Here is a 15,626-nt window from a genome sequence, read left to right as displayed (position 1 = left end):
CAATATAAAAGTGTAAACTCCCAAAATAATAGAAACAGAATCTAAAAAAATAAAAATATTTTTGAAAAAAAGCCACTTATAGCAATTTTGTGAACATTCCCTGAAATGTGTGCTTATGATGTGTACACTTGTTTTTGCATTAACTTTTTAATACAGATTTTACAGAAGAGTATCATTGAAGTGGAAAACTCCTAAGTGATTGTTTCCTGACTCAGTAGACACAGTAACACGGACAGAGTAACACAAGCTCTTTTTATTGGCTCTAAAGCTGTCACGAGAACCGTATTTACAAGTATAGTACAAGTATGGTAGACACCTTCTCAGAAAGGTATGGGGTCAGATGATGTGAATTTAGAATTTTTCAGATTTTAGGCAGCCTGTATTATACAACATCCTCAGTGAAGTCTGTGAAATACCACCATAATCAAATCATTTCCCTAAATTTCTCTCTGAGAAATATACAAGAGGGATGAATCAAGACTGCAGAGAACCTCACATCAGTTCCAGTCATACTTGGCCGCCAGATGAACTCTGAAATGAAAACACTATCCACAAAACCTTAAAAACTTTCTATATCTCCAAACTGCAGACAAGGGGACTTATGCTGTGTAAGTTCAACTTCCAGCTCTCCTTTAAGGCTGACAGGTGAAATGAGATGATGTATATGGCAACTGTAAAACATGATGTAAACACAACTTCATATTACCAGTTATTTAAAAGTAAAGCCTGTTAATATTTAACATCTCAAGAACAGAAATAACATTTAAATAGATTTGTGGAGTATCAACATACAACAAAAACAAAACACAAAAGCAAAGTGCAAAACCCTCCCCCATCCTCCAAGGCTCAAAGAGCAGCTATCCAGCTGTAGTCTACTTTCCTAAATTTTTTCAGTTCCTTTTCTTCTGATTTTGACAACTGATGTATAATGTCTTCTTCTAAATCTGTGTTATTTGCATCCTGGATCTTTTCAGTGAAATTATTTTCTTCATCCGAATCATCACTTTCTTTTTCTTCTTCCATATCGACATCATCAGGATTTTCTTCAGCACTTTAACAGTAACAGAATAAAATGCAATTACTATTGAAAAATATTTCTAAACAATAACTTTCTAATTTAAGAAACTTATGAAAAAAATCATATGAACAAAATTAATGAAAATTCTTATTACTGAATACACTTTTATTTTATTTATATGACTTAGTAATTCTATATCCTATAAACTCAGGTTAAAGCTGGAAGAGAAACACAGGGAAAGAATATTCTGATCAATGATATCACAAACCATCCTGTTTCTCAAAACAGAGTATCTGAACACATCTAATGAAATGCCTTACCTCTTAGTCTCCTTAGACAGCAGCAACGATTTTACAAACATGGAGCAGAGGAAAGAAGCAGATGGCAGGACATGGGCTGGAGTGCGAAGAAGCTAGAGTAAAACAGAAAGAGGACATGCCAAGGCTTTTATCAACACCAGGTTGTGTTGATGAAAACCCAAAGAACTCCTACTTTTATGCAAACAAGCCCTCCTCCGACCCCATCAGAAGTCCTAAATTTTATGTCATTTAGTTTGAGAATTAAAGTTGCACAATATACAAATGATTATCCAAAAATTATTTGTTACAGATTGATTATACAAAAATTCCAACTTTAGTTAAAGTGCTTTACTGCATTTAACCCATGTCACATAGGTATAAGCAATTAATTTATACTATTAGTCTCAGTATTATAATAAACTTATGTAATTAATAATTACTTACCTCACTAATTGCAGGTATATTTTCTGTTAAGGGCAGCTGTACCAGCTCATTCTCCAAAGCTTCATTTAACTTGTCATTCTGTTCTTGCTGCCTGTGCTTTCCCAATAAGAAATAAAATGGGGTTGTTGGAAGACTTTCTTCTGCTAATAGCTGTAAGGGTTAAAGAACAGGGAAATAGTTTCAATAAAAAAGGAGGAACTGCCTCTGATCCAAGTACTACAGTAATAAAATAACAGGGATGAAAGGAATTGTAGGTATTATCTTGTATGATTCTTTCACTTCACAAGTAAAACAACTGTCCATTTACTCTGAGAAAAGCCAACAATGGACACTTAGATGACAGAACAAAATGTACACCGACCACTACCTTCTTCCCCCAGTCCTACAAAAATAGCAGCAAAGGGGTTTTCAAAAGGGTACAAATCTACAGTAATAAAGAAACTGGGTGATGTGGAAAGTGGAAAGCAGGCTGAAGGGTGGTAACTAACCTAGAAGACCCAAGAGAACAGGATTCTAAGCTGGTGGTGGAGAAAGCTAAGAAGCATCCCAATTTATGCTGTGGTGGTGGTGGTTTAGTCACTAAGTTGTGTCCAACTCTTATGACCCCATGGACTGTAGCCTGCCAGGCACCTCTGTCCATGGGATTCTCCAGGCAAGAATACTGGAGTGGGTTGCCATTTCCTTCTCCAAATTTATGCTGTAGAATCTCACAATGCTCAAGAATTAATACTAATAGAACCGCTGAAAAAGGCTAATAAAAAAAAAAAGGAAGAAAACCAGTTAGCCAGGTTAAAGTTTATCTCGAGAGCTCTCAGATTTCCAGATCTCCTCCTCAGCCTCAGCAGAAGGCTGGCAATATGTTCTTTGAAGAGCAAAACAAAGTGTGTCTTTAGACTGGACAGCTTGGTGTGTGGAGGGTGAGGGTGGCTGCACAGCTGAAGGCAGCTGTTGTCCATAGTGGGTGCTTCTCACAACATTGGCAGTCAGGTGATGTCTTTTAGGCAAGAACTTGGAAGAAGTTTATCTGGGTAGTAACGACCAGTCTAAGAGAAAAAGTTCTAAAAGTAATGACTTCAGAGATTTTCTCCTAATAGCTCAGTCAGCTAGTGGAGACCAGAGGTCAAGTTCTATCCAGGCAAACTTTCAAACGGTAATCTTGCTCACTTTTAATTAAAAGCAGACAGCCAAGAATCATCAGACTCTGATGAAAATCTCCAAAACAGATCGAAAAGAAAAAACCTAATGGAAATAAACCATATGAGAGAGACAAAAAAAAACCCAAAAAACCCCCAAACATATATATAAGATCAGATGAAAAACAAGAAGAAATCTCTCATACTATAAAAAACAGGAAAAAAAGAATTAGTTTCTATATTACTATACTATATTCTTTCTATATAAAATACGATATATTTTACTTAATGTTTATTATCTGTACCTTCCTGTTAGACTATAACACTACAAATTTAGAACTTGACCCTTCCATTCAGATACGCCAAATGTCTAGAGCATACAGTAATGATCAACAAAAAAATACTAAATGAATTCAACGAATTTTCACAGAAAACTACGTCAGGTTACAGATAAAGTATAACAGTATCTTCAAGTTCTAAGACAAAATGATTTTCAACCTAGAATTCTACGTAACCAACCAATCAAATAGGAGAGAATAAAAACAAGTCCAAACCTGCAATGTCTTAAATTTATTTCCCATGCACCAACAGGGAGATATTTACCAAAGCAAAGGAGTGACCAAAGCAAGAGATAAACCACAGGATCTATTACAGTAGAGGTGACTGAATCCCCAGAATGGCAGCAAATGCGGATCCTAAGATGACTACTGTGCAGCAGGGTTTAGGTTTATAATAGGGCAATCAGTTCAGAATAAAGCAGGTCAGAGGCTCTTGAAAATATTTCTTCAAGACTCAGAATACCTAATATGACAATCGTGGGAGAGGACTCACACAACTAGGATAGAGTTTGGTGGTGAACTAGGTGGCCGCAATACAGGAGACCCAGGTTCGATCCCTGCATCGGGAAGATCCCTAGAGAAGGGAATGGTTGCCCACTCCAGTATTCTTGCCTGGAAAACTCCATGGATGGAGGAGCCTGGCGGGCTATGGCCCATGAGGTTGCAAAGAATTGGACATGACTGAGCGACTAACAGTCTCACTTTCACCAGATGAGAACAGGGAACTGACAAATGAAAAGAGAAGCAATCATTAACTCCAGACAACAGAAGCTGGTCACAAGAGGAAAAGCAACCTGTGTGCTACTGCATGGCTCAGTTATGAACTGTGTCAACATTTTTAAGGATGAACTGCGATCTAAGATAAATTTAACATTTATCTACACTGGAAAGATTAGGGACCGAACGCATGTGGGTGTATGTTGTATATTTGCGGGGAGGGGTGTGAAAGAAATTTCGACAATAGATCACAATTAGAAAATACCAAATCTAACGCCTAGATCTGAAAAATCCAGAATTAGCAATATAAACATGTTTCTTAGAGACAGAGAGGTAAATAAAAATTTCAACTAAAAAGTTGAGTGAGTATCTTTGTGGGTAATGGCACTTGGTGGTGAAGATTCAAGTTTTCTGACAAAAGTCTCATAAAACTATTTGATTCTTTGGATCACAAGCATATATTACTGATATTACAAATTAAAACTACATTTTCAAAGGCCACTATGACATCAAATGAAGCAAGTAGTTTCTAAGTGTATAATTTAAAACTCCACTTCAGGGCAGGTAAAACACTTTTGTTATAGCTGAGTTTTGAAAGATAACCTTATTTTTGCAGGGAGGCAATGTGCATGATCTGAGCTACAATGTGACCAGAACGTACCTGTTTGCTTGTGGGTGTGAGTTTCTCTTCTGGAGACTGTGTACTGAATGTCAATAAACTCTGAAAAGAGAGATCAATTAATGATGCAAAGTATAAACTGTAGATATTAAAGTTAGAAAATATGTCAACTTTTCATGCTGATATATATATATATGCTCACAGAAAATGTATTTAGTAACTGCTGTGACAGCTTAAGATTGTTATGAAAGATATATATATATATAAAATTAACTGATGGATCTAATTTAAGCCACTGATTTCTTTATGGTAAATCAAATAATGTTAAAAAAAGGCCATTCTAAAAAATACAATTCAAAATACTCTAATAATCTTTTAGATCGTATCTTTTTTACTGCTGTGGAATGAATGAATACAAGAAATAGCCTTAAAAGTGGGGGCTAATATACTCCCACCAGTAATATGACGGTACTGAGCATATTAGATGATTTGGCAGTGGGTTGAGGTGGGTAGGGAGAGAAGGGGTAACCCTTAATAAAACTACTTCACACATACTAAATGACCACCTTTTCTGAGGTAGATGGTTACCTGTGATTTTGTTAGGAAGTAAAACTGGGATCTGTTCAGCCACTGGTAAGCTTCTGAGGTGAATGATTCAGGGACATCTCGGGGAACAAACACTCCCCACAAGACTTCCTCTCTGCAGATATTCTTTTGAATATACAATGGCCTTGGCTCGCTAGGTTTAAATACAAACACTAGAGGAAAAAAAAACAGACAATAACATTTTGCCTGCAAAGGTTAGTTCTAGTCTCAGATTGGAGGAACACACTCACCCTGAGACTTACTCCATTGAGTAAATGGCCCAGGTCATGATTATTTCAGGCTTTGATTCAACAAGTATCTATGTGATGCCTACTATGTGTCAAGCAGGTTAGGAACGAGTGCTTTGAGGATGAAAAAGAGAAAGAAAAATTCCTATTTCTGAGAGCAGGGCCAACTGCAGAAACAGACACCAAAACACTACAGAAGTACTTTTTGTCTTAAGCTCTAGAACAGAGATCTGTGGAGCTTTAAGATCACAGAGAAGGAATGATTAAAACTCCTTGGGGTTTGGGGGGTGGTTTCAAAATCCTTCAAAGAGGTGAAATCTCTCTTGGATTTTAAAGACTGAGTAGGAGATGACATGCTGAAAAATGAGGGACGTCCTCAAGCTGGAACTCAAGGAAGGGCAGTCGTCAGGCAAATGGCTTCTGATCCAAAGTTAAGTTTAACTAACTCAAATTACATTAAAGATGTTAAAAAGAAAATTTTGGTAACAGATTTCTTCTGTCAAAGAATGTGTGTACTTACAGTCTGAACCAACAGAAGACTGAGTGATTGCAGCAATATTCTCTGAATTGGGATCAGGTTCCATAACTCTCACATTTAATTTCGTACTCCATTCCACTGGGGGGAAAAAGGGATTCACTTCTAAGAAAAGATTTACCAAAAGCTTTCTTAAAGTAGGTACTCAATATTTATTGGGACAATCAATTTTATTATTCTTAGGAAGAGGGATTTTGTTTCCAGATAATACACAGTCAACATACTGAAATTATCTGTGGAAATCTGCACTAAGATGAGGGGCAGGAAGCAAAAAAAACAGAGTATTTCTTCCACATACAATGAAATGGTTATTATTTCACTGCAACTATGGTCTGATGTTTTTCCACTACTGCTAAATGTGGGCAAAATGTTAACCAGAATCGCCACAGAGAATATAAAAAAAGATAAACATTCATTACTAAGCAACCACCATGCCTTACAAACATACTTGAATAAGTAAAATGCCACAGAGTCCATGTCTGTCAGGACTGTTAATAGGCTCCATTCACACTTAATGCTGACGGGGCACTGCAGGTTAATATGCATTATGAATTAGAGAAACTTGCCACAAATTGTAATGAGGATGGAGAATATGGAGGGCGGCAGTCATACACACTGAAGACAGTGGGGGAAAACAGCAAGGACAATGGAAGTTGATTTGTTGAAGATTAGGCAATTTATAAACACCGCTGACCTTGAATAACACAGATTTGAACTGAGCAGGTCTACACGTGTGTGTGCTCAGTTGTGTCCACTCTTTGTGGCCCCATGGACTGTAAACCTGCCAGGTTCCTCTGTCCATGGACTTTTCCAGGCAAGAATACCAGAGTAGGGTACCATTTTCTACTTCAGGGAATAAACCTTCTTCCAGGGATCAAAGCTGAGTGTCTTGCATTTCCTTACCACTAGTGCCCCCGGGAAGCCCTTTATAAATACAGTTGACCCTTGAATAACACGAATTTGAACTGAGGGGGTACATATATATGTAGACTCTTAAAACAGCAAATGCTACAGCACTGTTCAATCCAAGGCTGGCTGAATCCAGAGGGTTGTCCCTAAGTTATATTATACGTGAATTTCTGATTGTGCAGAGGGTCAATGACCCTAACTCCTACATCACTCAAGAGTCAACTGTAATCATCAAAGTCTATTATTACAGGCATAGCACTCCAAATTTCCCTATGTGCTGTGACACCACTTTATAGCAAAAAAATATCTTACATGCACAACTGAGCAGATTCCAACAGCACAGAATGCCATTTTCAGTGACACCAAGAAGATACTTGGAACAAGTCAATCTCCCAAAGCAAAGGTGCCTAGATTAAAACAAGGAAGGTAACAATTTAGTTCTACCACACTCGGTTACAAAGGACTGCAGACTTCCCGCCCTAAACTAAAACAGGAAGGTAGTAACAAGTTAGTTCTACCAGACTCAGTTGCCGAGGACTGCAGACTTCCCATCCTAGATTGAAACGGGGAAGTCAACAAGTTAGTTCTACCAGACTCAGTTGCAGAGGAGTACAGGCCTTCTCACCCTAGATTACAACAAGGAAGATAACAAGTTAGTTCTACCACACTCATTTACAAAGGACTGCAGACTTCCCGCACAGTACTCTTTTTGTGCAATGCAGACTTTTAGATACACACGTATGTTTTTGTTCATAACTATCCTGCAGAAAAAGGGGCTAAGGAGCACAAAAGGAAAGGTGTATTCAGCTATTTTGTTTTAGGAAAACAGATTTGACGACCAATTCTTTTCTAATATGCTGTACAGTGTAGTAATTGGCACATATAGAGAACATGTATGTGAAACATACCAAGTTACTTAAAACCTTTTATGTTTTTTTTTTTTGCCTCAAGAGGCAGATTTGCAATATGAATTGTGAAGTTTTATAAAGTAAATTCAGAACTAGATATGTTAGAAATTAGAAACAATTAGCCATTTTGTCCTCATGCTCAAGTGACCTGAAATAAAATGGAAGGTATTATTGTTAATTCCCTTCATTATTAAAGAGCATAACACTGCTTTTATGAAGATGCAGAGAAAGTAAACGTCTGGATCTACTGAGGCTTATTCATGGCATCTCCGGTTGGGTAGCACAGCCAAGAAAACTAACATACACGGTTCACAAACGCAGCATTTCCAGGCTTCCCAGTATTTGGGTGTGCTGCTGGCACCCCTGACACACAGGATACCTTTGGGGAGAGCATAAATTTTTATTAAAGTTTACGAAGAAAGACTTGTTTGAATTAAAAAAAAATCCAGTAGTTTATACTCTCCCAATTATTTACCTACCTTATTTTCCCAGCTCGTTGACAAAATGTACATTTAAGTTCCCAAGTCTCTGAATCCCATATTGTAACTATTTCTTCAAAACTAACTGCGAGTAACGAGCCATCTTCAGAGAAACAACAGTTAGTTGCTTGGTACTTATGATAACTACCCACGAAGTCACAGGTCCAGCCGACAGCCTTTTCTGTGGAAATGCAGAGCACAGAAATAGGATAATGCTAGATAACATTTTAGGGGATTCATCAGACACAGATTAAAACACAAGGAAGCAACAAAACACTTTCCTCCCCCAAACTGAGTTACAAATCGTTGTCTGATATGAAATCTGTGTCCCTTCCAAGAGGCCCTGGCCTTCCTCTAGCGGAACAGTAAAGGGAGTAACTGCACAAGGGAGTAACTTTGCGTTTAAACTCTTCCCTCATAGAATGGAGTAATTAGCACACAATCAACAATGTCATAAAAGAAGATTTGGGAAAGAAGGAATGTAAAAATGTTATTTCCCAAATCATTTGAAATTAGGCAATGGTCTACAGAGTAATAGTTGAAAAAAATCCTCCCAGAATGGATGTAATTTTTGTGAGTTAAACATATCGGTTCTTAAACTTGTATACTACATATGCACATACTATATTTAAGCAACTTACTGTATATATCAGAGTCATCTGTCAACATCCAGACTTTGAAGTGGCCATCTTTACTTGCTGTAACCAACATGGAGCTTTCAGATTTTTCTGTGTTACAGAAACAGAGTGCTGTGATGTGGTCCTCATGTGGCATGTTAACCTTTGTATTAAGAACAAACCTGGCAGGAAGGAAACCAATTTACTTTTATACCAGGACAATGTGATATACTATCATTGAGTATTAAGAATTCCTTCAAGTGGCACATTTTCCAACAGAATGTTTAATAGGCAACTTATATATTACCACCCAGAATGACCAACAATTGAGTGCTCTGTCACTAACAGACAAAAGACGCAAAGAGCTCCAGCACATTACCTCTGGCTTCGTGTAGCTTACATTAACACAGATGACTACGTAGTGTCAACTTACTGGTACAGAATGAGTATAAAATAGGGGTCTGTCAAAACATGATACCTGAAAGGTTACTACACTGAAGTACAGGAAAACTGCAGAACACATATACCCCACTATTTTGGGGAAAAAAAAAGCAAAAAAGGAAACGGCTATAAAGCCCCTCCTTCTCTGTGGCAAGAAGGTACAGAAACAACACTACCTATTTCAAACTGCCCAGGTCAGCATTTAATAAGTCACCCAAACTACCTCCCAAAGTTTGTTTCTGCCTCGACAGAACACTGGTATGAATGAAAGGAACTCATGCTAGCACTGTTTTCTAGAATATCAGGGCAGTGGTCCTGTCTAGCTGACAGAGTTTTTAGAAGTCCAGGTTATGAGAGGGGTATGGAGGGACTGTTTCCTAACCTGTATAATGAATGCAACAACAGGCTTATCGTGTGGTGAAGATTCACAAGATAACTGGCGCAGAGCACTCAGCCTAGTTCTTGACAAGCGAGGACTTGATAAATCGCTATTACAGCCACACTAACTGAAACTGGTGGGCTCCTTATCTAGTCGAAACTACACCACACCACACTTCCACCACCTACTACTGTCATTTTTCCCAAAGAAGGCAGTATAACATCAGTAAAAGAGCCAAGGAACAAAGACAGCCGCATTCTAATCCTGGGTCTGCCTGGAATTAGGCGTGTCCAATGAAATGACTCATAACTTGGAGGACACCACTGCTTTCTCAGGAGAAAGCTTAAAGGCTTTATTAGAGGAGTAACACTTCCTTCATTTCTCTTAATATAAATGCATCAAAAAGACCAATAATTGAATCCACAAGCTAGAAAGTCAAATAATTTTCTGCTCTGAAATTAAACAGCTATATAGGTAATCTTACCCTTGCGTTTTCTTATTATACATCCACAGTTTCATTTGCAATTCAAGCTCAGCTTCCTTTTCTTGACGTTGTTCCACTGTTGCAAGCCAATTACCATAGCAGCCAAATGCAGCCTTAGTTAGCTCAATTTGGATCAGACCAGAATCATTGATATACTCTTGCTGTATAATATCTAACTGATGGGTTAAAAAAAAAATCCAAAATCTTTATTAATGTAAATACATAAATATAAAGCATTCAAGAATATTAATTAGCCACATCATAGATACCTTCTGCAATCTACAGTAACAGGCAAAAATGAACTAACCATTACTTATGGTTATCAAAACTGCCATTAAAAAATGAAGCATATTATATAACACAAATTCAGTGGTGATAATTTTTCAATGATCTTAAATTTTAGTAATGATTATGCTCCACTTATAGATCTTAGAACAGAATCTTAGATTACAGTAATGTTTTTCTTTTGTTTCAAATTGTTTTACATAAAATCTCAAGACTAGATTTCACATCACTAGAAACAAAGAGAGCAAAAATAAAACCTACAATTTTTCAGGAGTGAAAAAAGAACAATACTGTAAACAGATGAGCATTTATAACTGCTTCCTTTATTCTATTTCCTCATCTACACCTACTTACTAAAAATGCACTCAGTGTCTACTATTTTCGGGCATTGTACTAGAAATGTACAAAGGTCAGTAAGCTTTCTTTCTCTGAGAAGTTAAAAAGTGTTGGAGGGAAAGAGACAAAGTGTTAGAGAGGCTGTAATAGAAACCTATAAAGGGTACTGTGGGGCACAAAAGAAAAAGTGGAAAGTCTAGACTGCATTTATTAGGATTGCGGAAAGTGTTCCTCTTCAATCTACACTGAAAATTTTATCTTCAGTATGCACATATGACACAGTTTTGCCACAAAACAGACATGCCTGTGTTGTCAATCCACATATTCTCATATCCCATCCTTGTGACTCAAAAGTAGAGATGTGTGTAACAGTTAATTAGTCTTGTCTGAAACAGTAAAATAAGAGCCTACACAACAGTGCTCACTGGCTCTTACAGGCCGACTTCATCTGCAACCGTGGCCTCCTTAGGATCATGCTGTAAACAACTGATAATACAATGTTTAAATAACACAGGCACAGCATCTTAAGAAGTCACAAAAGATACCTGACCCCAGTGGGTGCTATAAAAACTTTCATTAGTTTTAAGATTAGTTAATGCACCAAAATCTTACATTGTATAACTGTTTATCACTTTGGAGAGAATAAAACTGCAGGTGGCCAGGTTTCCCATTCAAAACCAAAGCTTTAGTTCTTGGGTCAATCATCAAACCGGTAAAGATACTTCTGTCTGCAAAAGAATTGATGAACAGTAGCTGAAATCAGAAAAATATTCACTTGAAGAAATGTACACCATTCCACAGCCAAAGGTCTGCAGTACCTTTCACGAGGCCTTGAATTACTGCAGATGCCTCAAGGTTTCGGTGAATGATTGTTATCTCTGTGGGTAAAAACAAACAGTTAAACATAAATGAGTCAAATTTCAAGGCAAAACAAAAAAAGGTGAATTTGTATTCTTCTGTTATGTACCAGAATACGAAAGACAATTGAGTTATGTTCTTAGGGTGTGATTGGAGAGTCAGGACTATAGTCTGTTATTTAAGAGAAAAACTAGGGGTGGGATGAGGGCTTTCCAACCCACTTTCATTCACTGTTGGAACCTCTAAGTTTTCTGCTGTGACTATGACTACACTGAAAATGTTAATTCAGAATCTTACTTGCCCCAAAAGAGATGGTCACAGTTTACTCTGAAATGAATCACTGCACTAATGGGTTGGTCGGCCATGCTCTCTGTTGAGGGGAAACAAGGCAGTGGGCTATGGGATTCACATCTCAGCTGAGTTATAACGGGATGACTAAAGGCGTTGGAGGAATCACAAGACTGCCTCCATTTCTGTCAAAATCCCACACTGAGATAACAGCTCTCACACTGAGATAACTATTATACCAAAGGAAACTCTCGTAGCATTCTTACCAACATGCCATTATACTGCAAAAACACAAACGCCCGTTTCAAACCCTTCTTTTACTCCCCCAGGCATCCCACAGGAAGAAGACCTTTAAATGTAAGCGGCACAATAATAACTAGATGCCCTTAGCCCTATACTCTCACAAAAACCGCTCTGGGAATGCAGGATTCCGGTGGCGTCTAAGGGCAAGAAAAGATGAGACGTGGCGGAGAACAAAATGCTGCTTAAATCCCATGCTATATTAGTTTGCTATCTTCCATTCCCTACAGACACTACCTAACTTATGACGTTACACAAAATCACGTATCCTCACAACAACAAACTTAGACTTACTGTTATCGGAATGTGAAGTACAGAACAAATCCCCGGCTGGTGACACTGAGATATGTTCAATGGTAGCTCCCAAGCGGGGGAGGAACTCCTTATTCTTCTCTGCTGCCTCACGCCACTCTACGAGGACAGACTCACGGCCACCGCTCAGCAGACTGCTGCCTTCTCATCCACCCAAAGAAATGAAAAAGATAGAGAAAAAAATAGGAAGATATAATCAATGTTGTGATTTTTCCTATGTTAGAGAAAAACTATTTAAAAAAACATGCAAACAAGTGTCTTTATATCCTTTAATAAACTTGCAAGACAAAAGATTTAAAGATCACTGATTCAGGGATTTTTTTTTTTCCGGTAATTTGTGACTACTTCATTGCTGACCAATTCTGCCAATAACTAGAAAAACTGGGTAACACAAACATCCTCGAGGCCCAAATGGCTTCACTAGTGAACTTTTCCAAACATTTAAGGAAGAAATAAACCAGTTTTACTCTCTTCCAGGTAACAAAACAGAAAGAACACTTCCCAATTTCTTTTGAAGACCAGCATACTTCAGCACCAAAACTAGTACACTATAAGAAAAGTGCAAGCCAACTTCTTAACAGGCAAAAACCACCAAATGAAAGCAGCAAGCTTAATCCAGTGATACACTAAAAAGACAGGACATCACTGCAGGGTAAAGTTTACTGCAGCAATGTGAGGTTATTTTAACATTTGAAAAATAAACCAATGTAATGAACTCTACGTAGAGAATAAAGGAAAAATAAATCATCAGTATTTTATTATAGATGCCGAGAACGTTAATGATATTATTCTAGACCCATAATAAAAAGTCAGTAACCAAGTAGTGAGACCTTTAAAATTTCACCAAAACACCTACAGAAAATCTACAAGTAATTTAGTGGTGACACACTGAAAACCTTCCCCCTGTGTTGGGAACACCATACGGCTTTTATTCAACATTAACCTGAGGTCCTAGAGCACTGAAATAAGAAAGGCTTAAAGATGAGAATGAAGTAACAAATTAGAGGCTAACAAGGTGGCTGAACCTAGAATCTGTTATAGTTAAGTCAGAAAGAGAAAAACAAATATAGTATATTAACACATAAATATGGAATCCAGAAAAAGTGATATGATGAACTTACTCGCAGGGAAGAAAAGGAGATGCAGATGGAGACAGAATGGACTTGTGGCCACAGTGGGGTAGGGAGAGAGGGGGACGAGTGGAGAAAGAGGCGTCGACATGAGCGCACTCTTGGGTGTGAGATGGATAGCTGGAGAGAAGCTGCCTGCAGCACAGGGAGCCTGGTGTGCTGCTCTGTGACAGCCTGGAGGGCTGGCATGCGGGGCAGGGGAGGGCGGCTAGGGACGGCATGGGTGTACGTGCAATTACACCTGATTTGCACTGTTGTATGGCAGAAACCAACACGACATTGTAAAAATTAAAAAAAAAGAAGAAATTAACATGTGATACAGTATTATTAACTGAAGTACAGATTTTGTTCACATCTCACAAAATTTTACGCTAGTGTCCATTATTTGTTTTCATACCTTATTCAAGACTCTACACTGTATTTAATTATACTGAGCAGTATCAGCTGCATGCAAAAAATTCTGGTGAATTCTCTTTTCACTTTTATTCTATTACAAATATTTTGTAATTTTTCTTTTTATGGCATCTTAGATATACCCCTCATTCAAAAGTGGACATTTAATTTCCAAATACATGAGATTTTTTAAAATAGCTTTGCTATTCATTTTCATTTAAAAGATTCTCTGCAATCACCCTCTGCTGTTTCACTCCTCTAACTTTATTGAGGCTTTCAATGGCTAAGTCTAAGCTCTCTCTTGGTAAAGGTCACACTGCACTTGAAGAAAACATGTGGCTTATTTTCAAATATCTTTTGATATTGATCTCTAACATAATTCCACAGTAAAAAGAGAACAGACTGTATAATATCAACACTTTATGACTACAAAATTTCTGCACCTGGTCTTATGTCTGGATGTATCTCCTAGTTTACAGTCTATGGGAACTTGAACAAAATTTGTATCCTACTGCTGTGTGAAAATTGTATTCATCTTAATTACGTCAAATTGGTTCATAGTGCTTTTCAGGTCTACTATATTCTTGTACTCCTCTGTACATTCATTCTAATAATTTCTGAGAGTTTGATGTTGAATCTCTAACTAAAAATCTTAATTTATCGACTTGAAACAGACAACTATAATATATATGGTGAAACTACATGTATGTTTTGTATTCTCCAGGTCTCCTGTAAATGTGTTATCTTATTTTCATAATTTAAAAACGACAGAAATTAGATGCTCACAGACAGCATGACTGGGTTGAAAGCGGAGCCAACAGTTTATACAGTTACTATTTGCCCTAACTTATAAACAGTTCTAAAAACTGTTTGCACAGACAGCTAATTTCTTTCTTCAATTAACTCTTATACTTATTCAGGGTCAATTCTAACATTTCACTGACAACCATGTACTATAGTACTTCTTGTTTACAAACATTCATGTGATTTAAAAAGATGACATCAAGAATTCAACTCTCTATTAGCCAAGATGATCTGCAGTACCTCCTGTATGAAAGCCCTGGTTCACAGTAGAGGCACCTGGCATTGTTTTTTCCTTTGAGTGCCAACTAATCTAACGATGCCTTCTTCCCTAAACCCCACCGGAAGAGGCTGATCCTGAATGTTCCAGGGCTTAAGGATAAGTAAGGCCATCAAAAAAGCTATGACTAATAACTAGCTTGACAGGAGGTGGGCAAGATGGGTAAGAACAACAAAAGAGAAAAGTCACAATGGCAGTATTTATCAGTTGATCTTGGTCCTGATTTGAGCAGGGGCCACAGCAGAGAAAAACAAACTGGGCAAAAGATTACCTTGGGTCAGAGAAGAACAAAGATGCTGCCTGGAACATTGGAGACGCGTGTACACACAATGCCACAGACGCCCTCATTTGTGCTCTGGGGGCTGGGGTAGGGTGGGGTTAAGATAGACAGCCTATGTCTTCCTTCCACAGGGCTAACACCCTCTCTGTTCTCCTTTTGTTCTGAGCTCCCGGATGTCGCGGCTGCACTCCTGCTGTACTACTCTAAGTG

General features: G+C 37.8%; 1 protein-coding gene across 1 annotated transcript in view; it reads right to left on the bottom strand.

Moving 5' to 3' along the window:
- Nucleotides 1-238: 238 nt before the first annotated feature.
- WDR75 (WD repeat domain 75) overlaps nucleotides 239-15,626 on the bottom strand; it is a 33,718-nt gene continuing 18,330 nt past the window's right edge. Inside the window, exons 9-21 of the mRNA XM_055398180.2 lie at nucleotides 12,515-12,673; nucleotides 11,593-11,652; nucleotides 11,387-11,502; nucleotides 10,154-10,329; nucleotides 8,874-9,031; nucleotides 8,233-8,413; nucleotides 7,158-7,252; nucleotides 5,922-6,017; nucleotides 5,157-5,326; nucleotides 4,611-4,670; nucleotides 1,762-1,911; nucleotides 1,339-1,430; nucleotides 239-1,051 (exon numbers count right to left, since the gene is read on the bottom strand). Of these exons, the coding sequence (XP_055254155.2) occupies nucleotides 847-1,051; nucleotides 1,339-1,430; nucleotides 1,762-1,911; nucleotides 4,611-4,670; nucleotides 5,157-5,326; nucleotides 5,922-6,017; nucleotides 7,158-7,252; nucleotides 8,233-8,413; nucleotides 8,874-9,031; nucleotides 10,154-10,329; nucleotides 11,387-11,502; nucleotides 11,593-11,652; nucleotides 12,515-12,673 (1,718 nt within the window). The 3' untranslated portion in view covers nucleotides 239-846. The remainder of the gene's footprint in view (nucleotides 1,052-1,338; nucleotides 1,431-1,761; nucleotides 1,912-4,610; nucleotides 4,671-5,156; nucleotides 5,327-5,921; nucleotides 6,018-7,157; nucleotides 7,253-8,232; nucleotides 8,414-8,873; nucleotides 9,032-10,153; nucleotides 10,330-11,386; nucleotides 11,503-11,592; nucleotides 11,653-12,514; nucleotides 12,674-15,626) is intronic.

Source organism: Moschus berezovskii, chromosome 2 (assembly GCF_049115385.1).
Source record: "Moschus berezovskii isolate FMDL1 chromosome 2, NW_MosBer_1.0, whole genome shotgun sequence".
NCBI classification, from domain to species: domain Eukaryota; kingdom Metazoa; phylum Chordata; class Mammalia; order Artiodactyla; family Moschidae; genus Moschus; species Moschus berezovskii.
The sequence above is the reverse complement of the archived record's forward strand: the minus strand, read 5'-3'. Positions and strand labels throughout refer to the sequence as shown.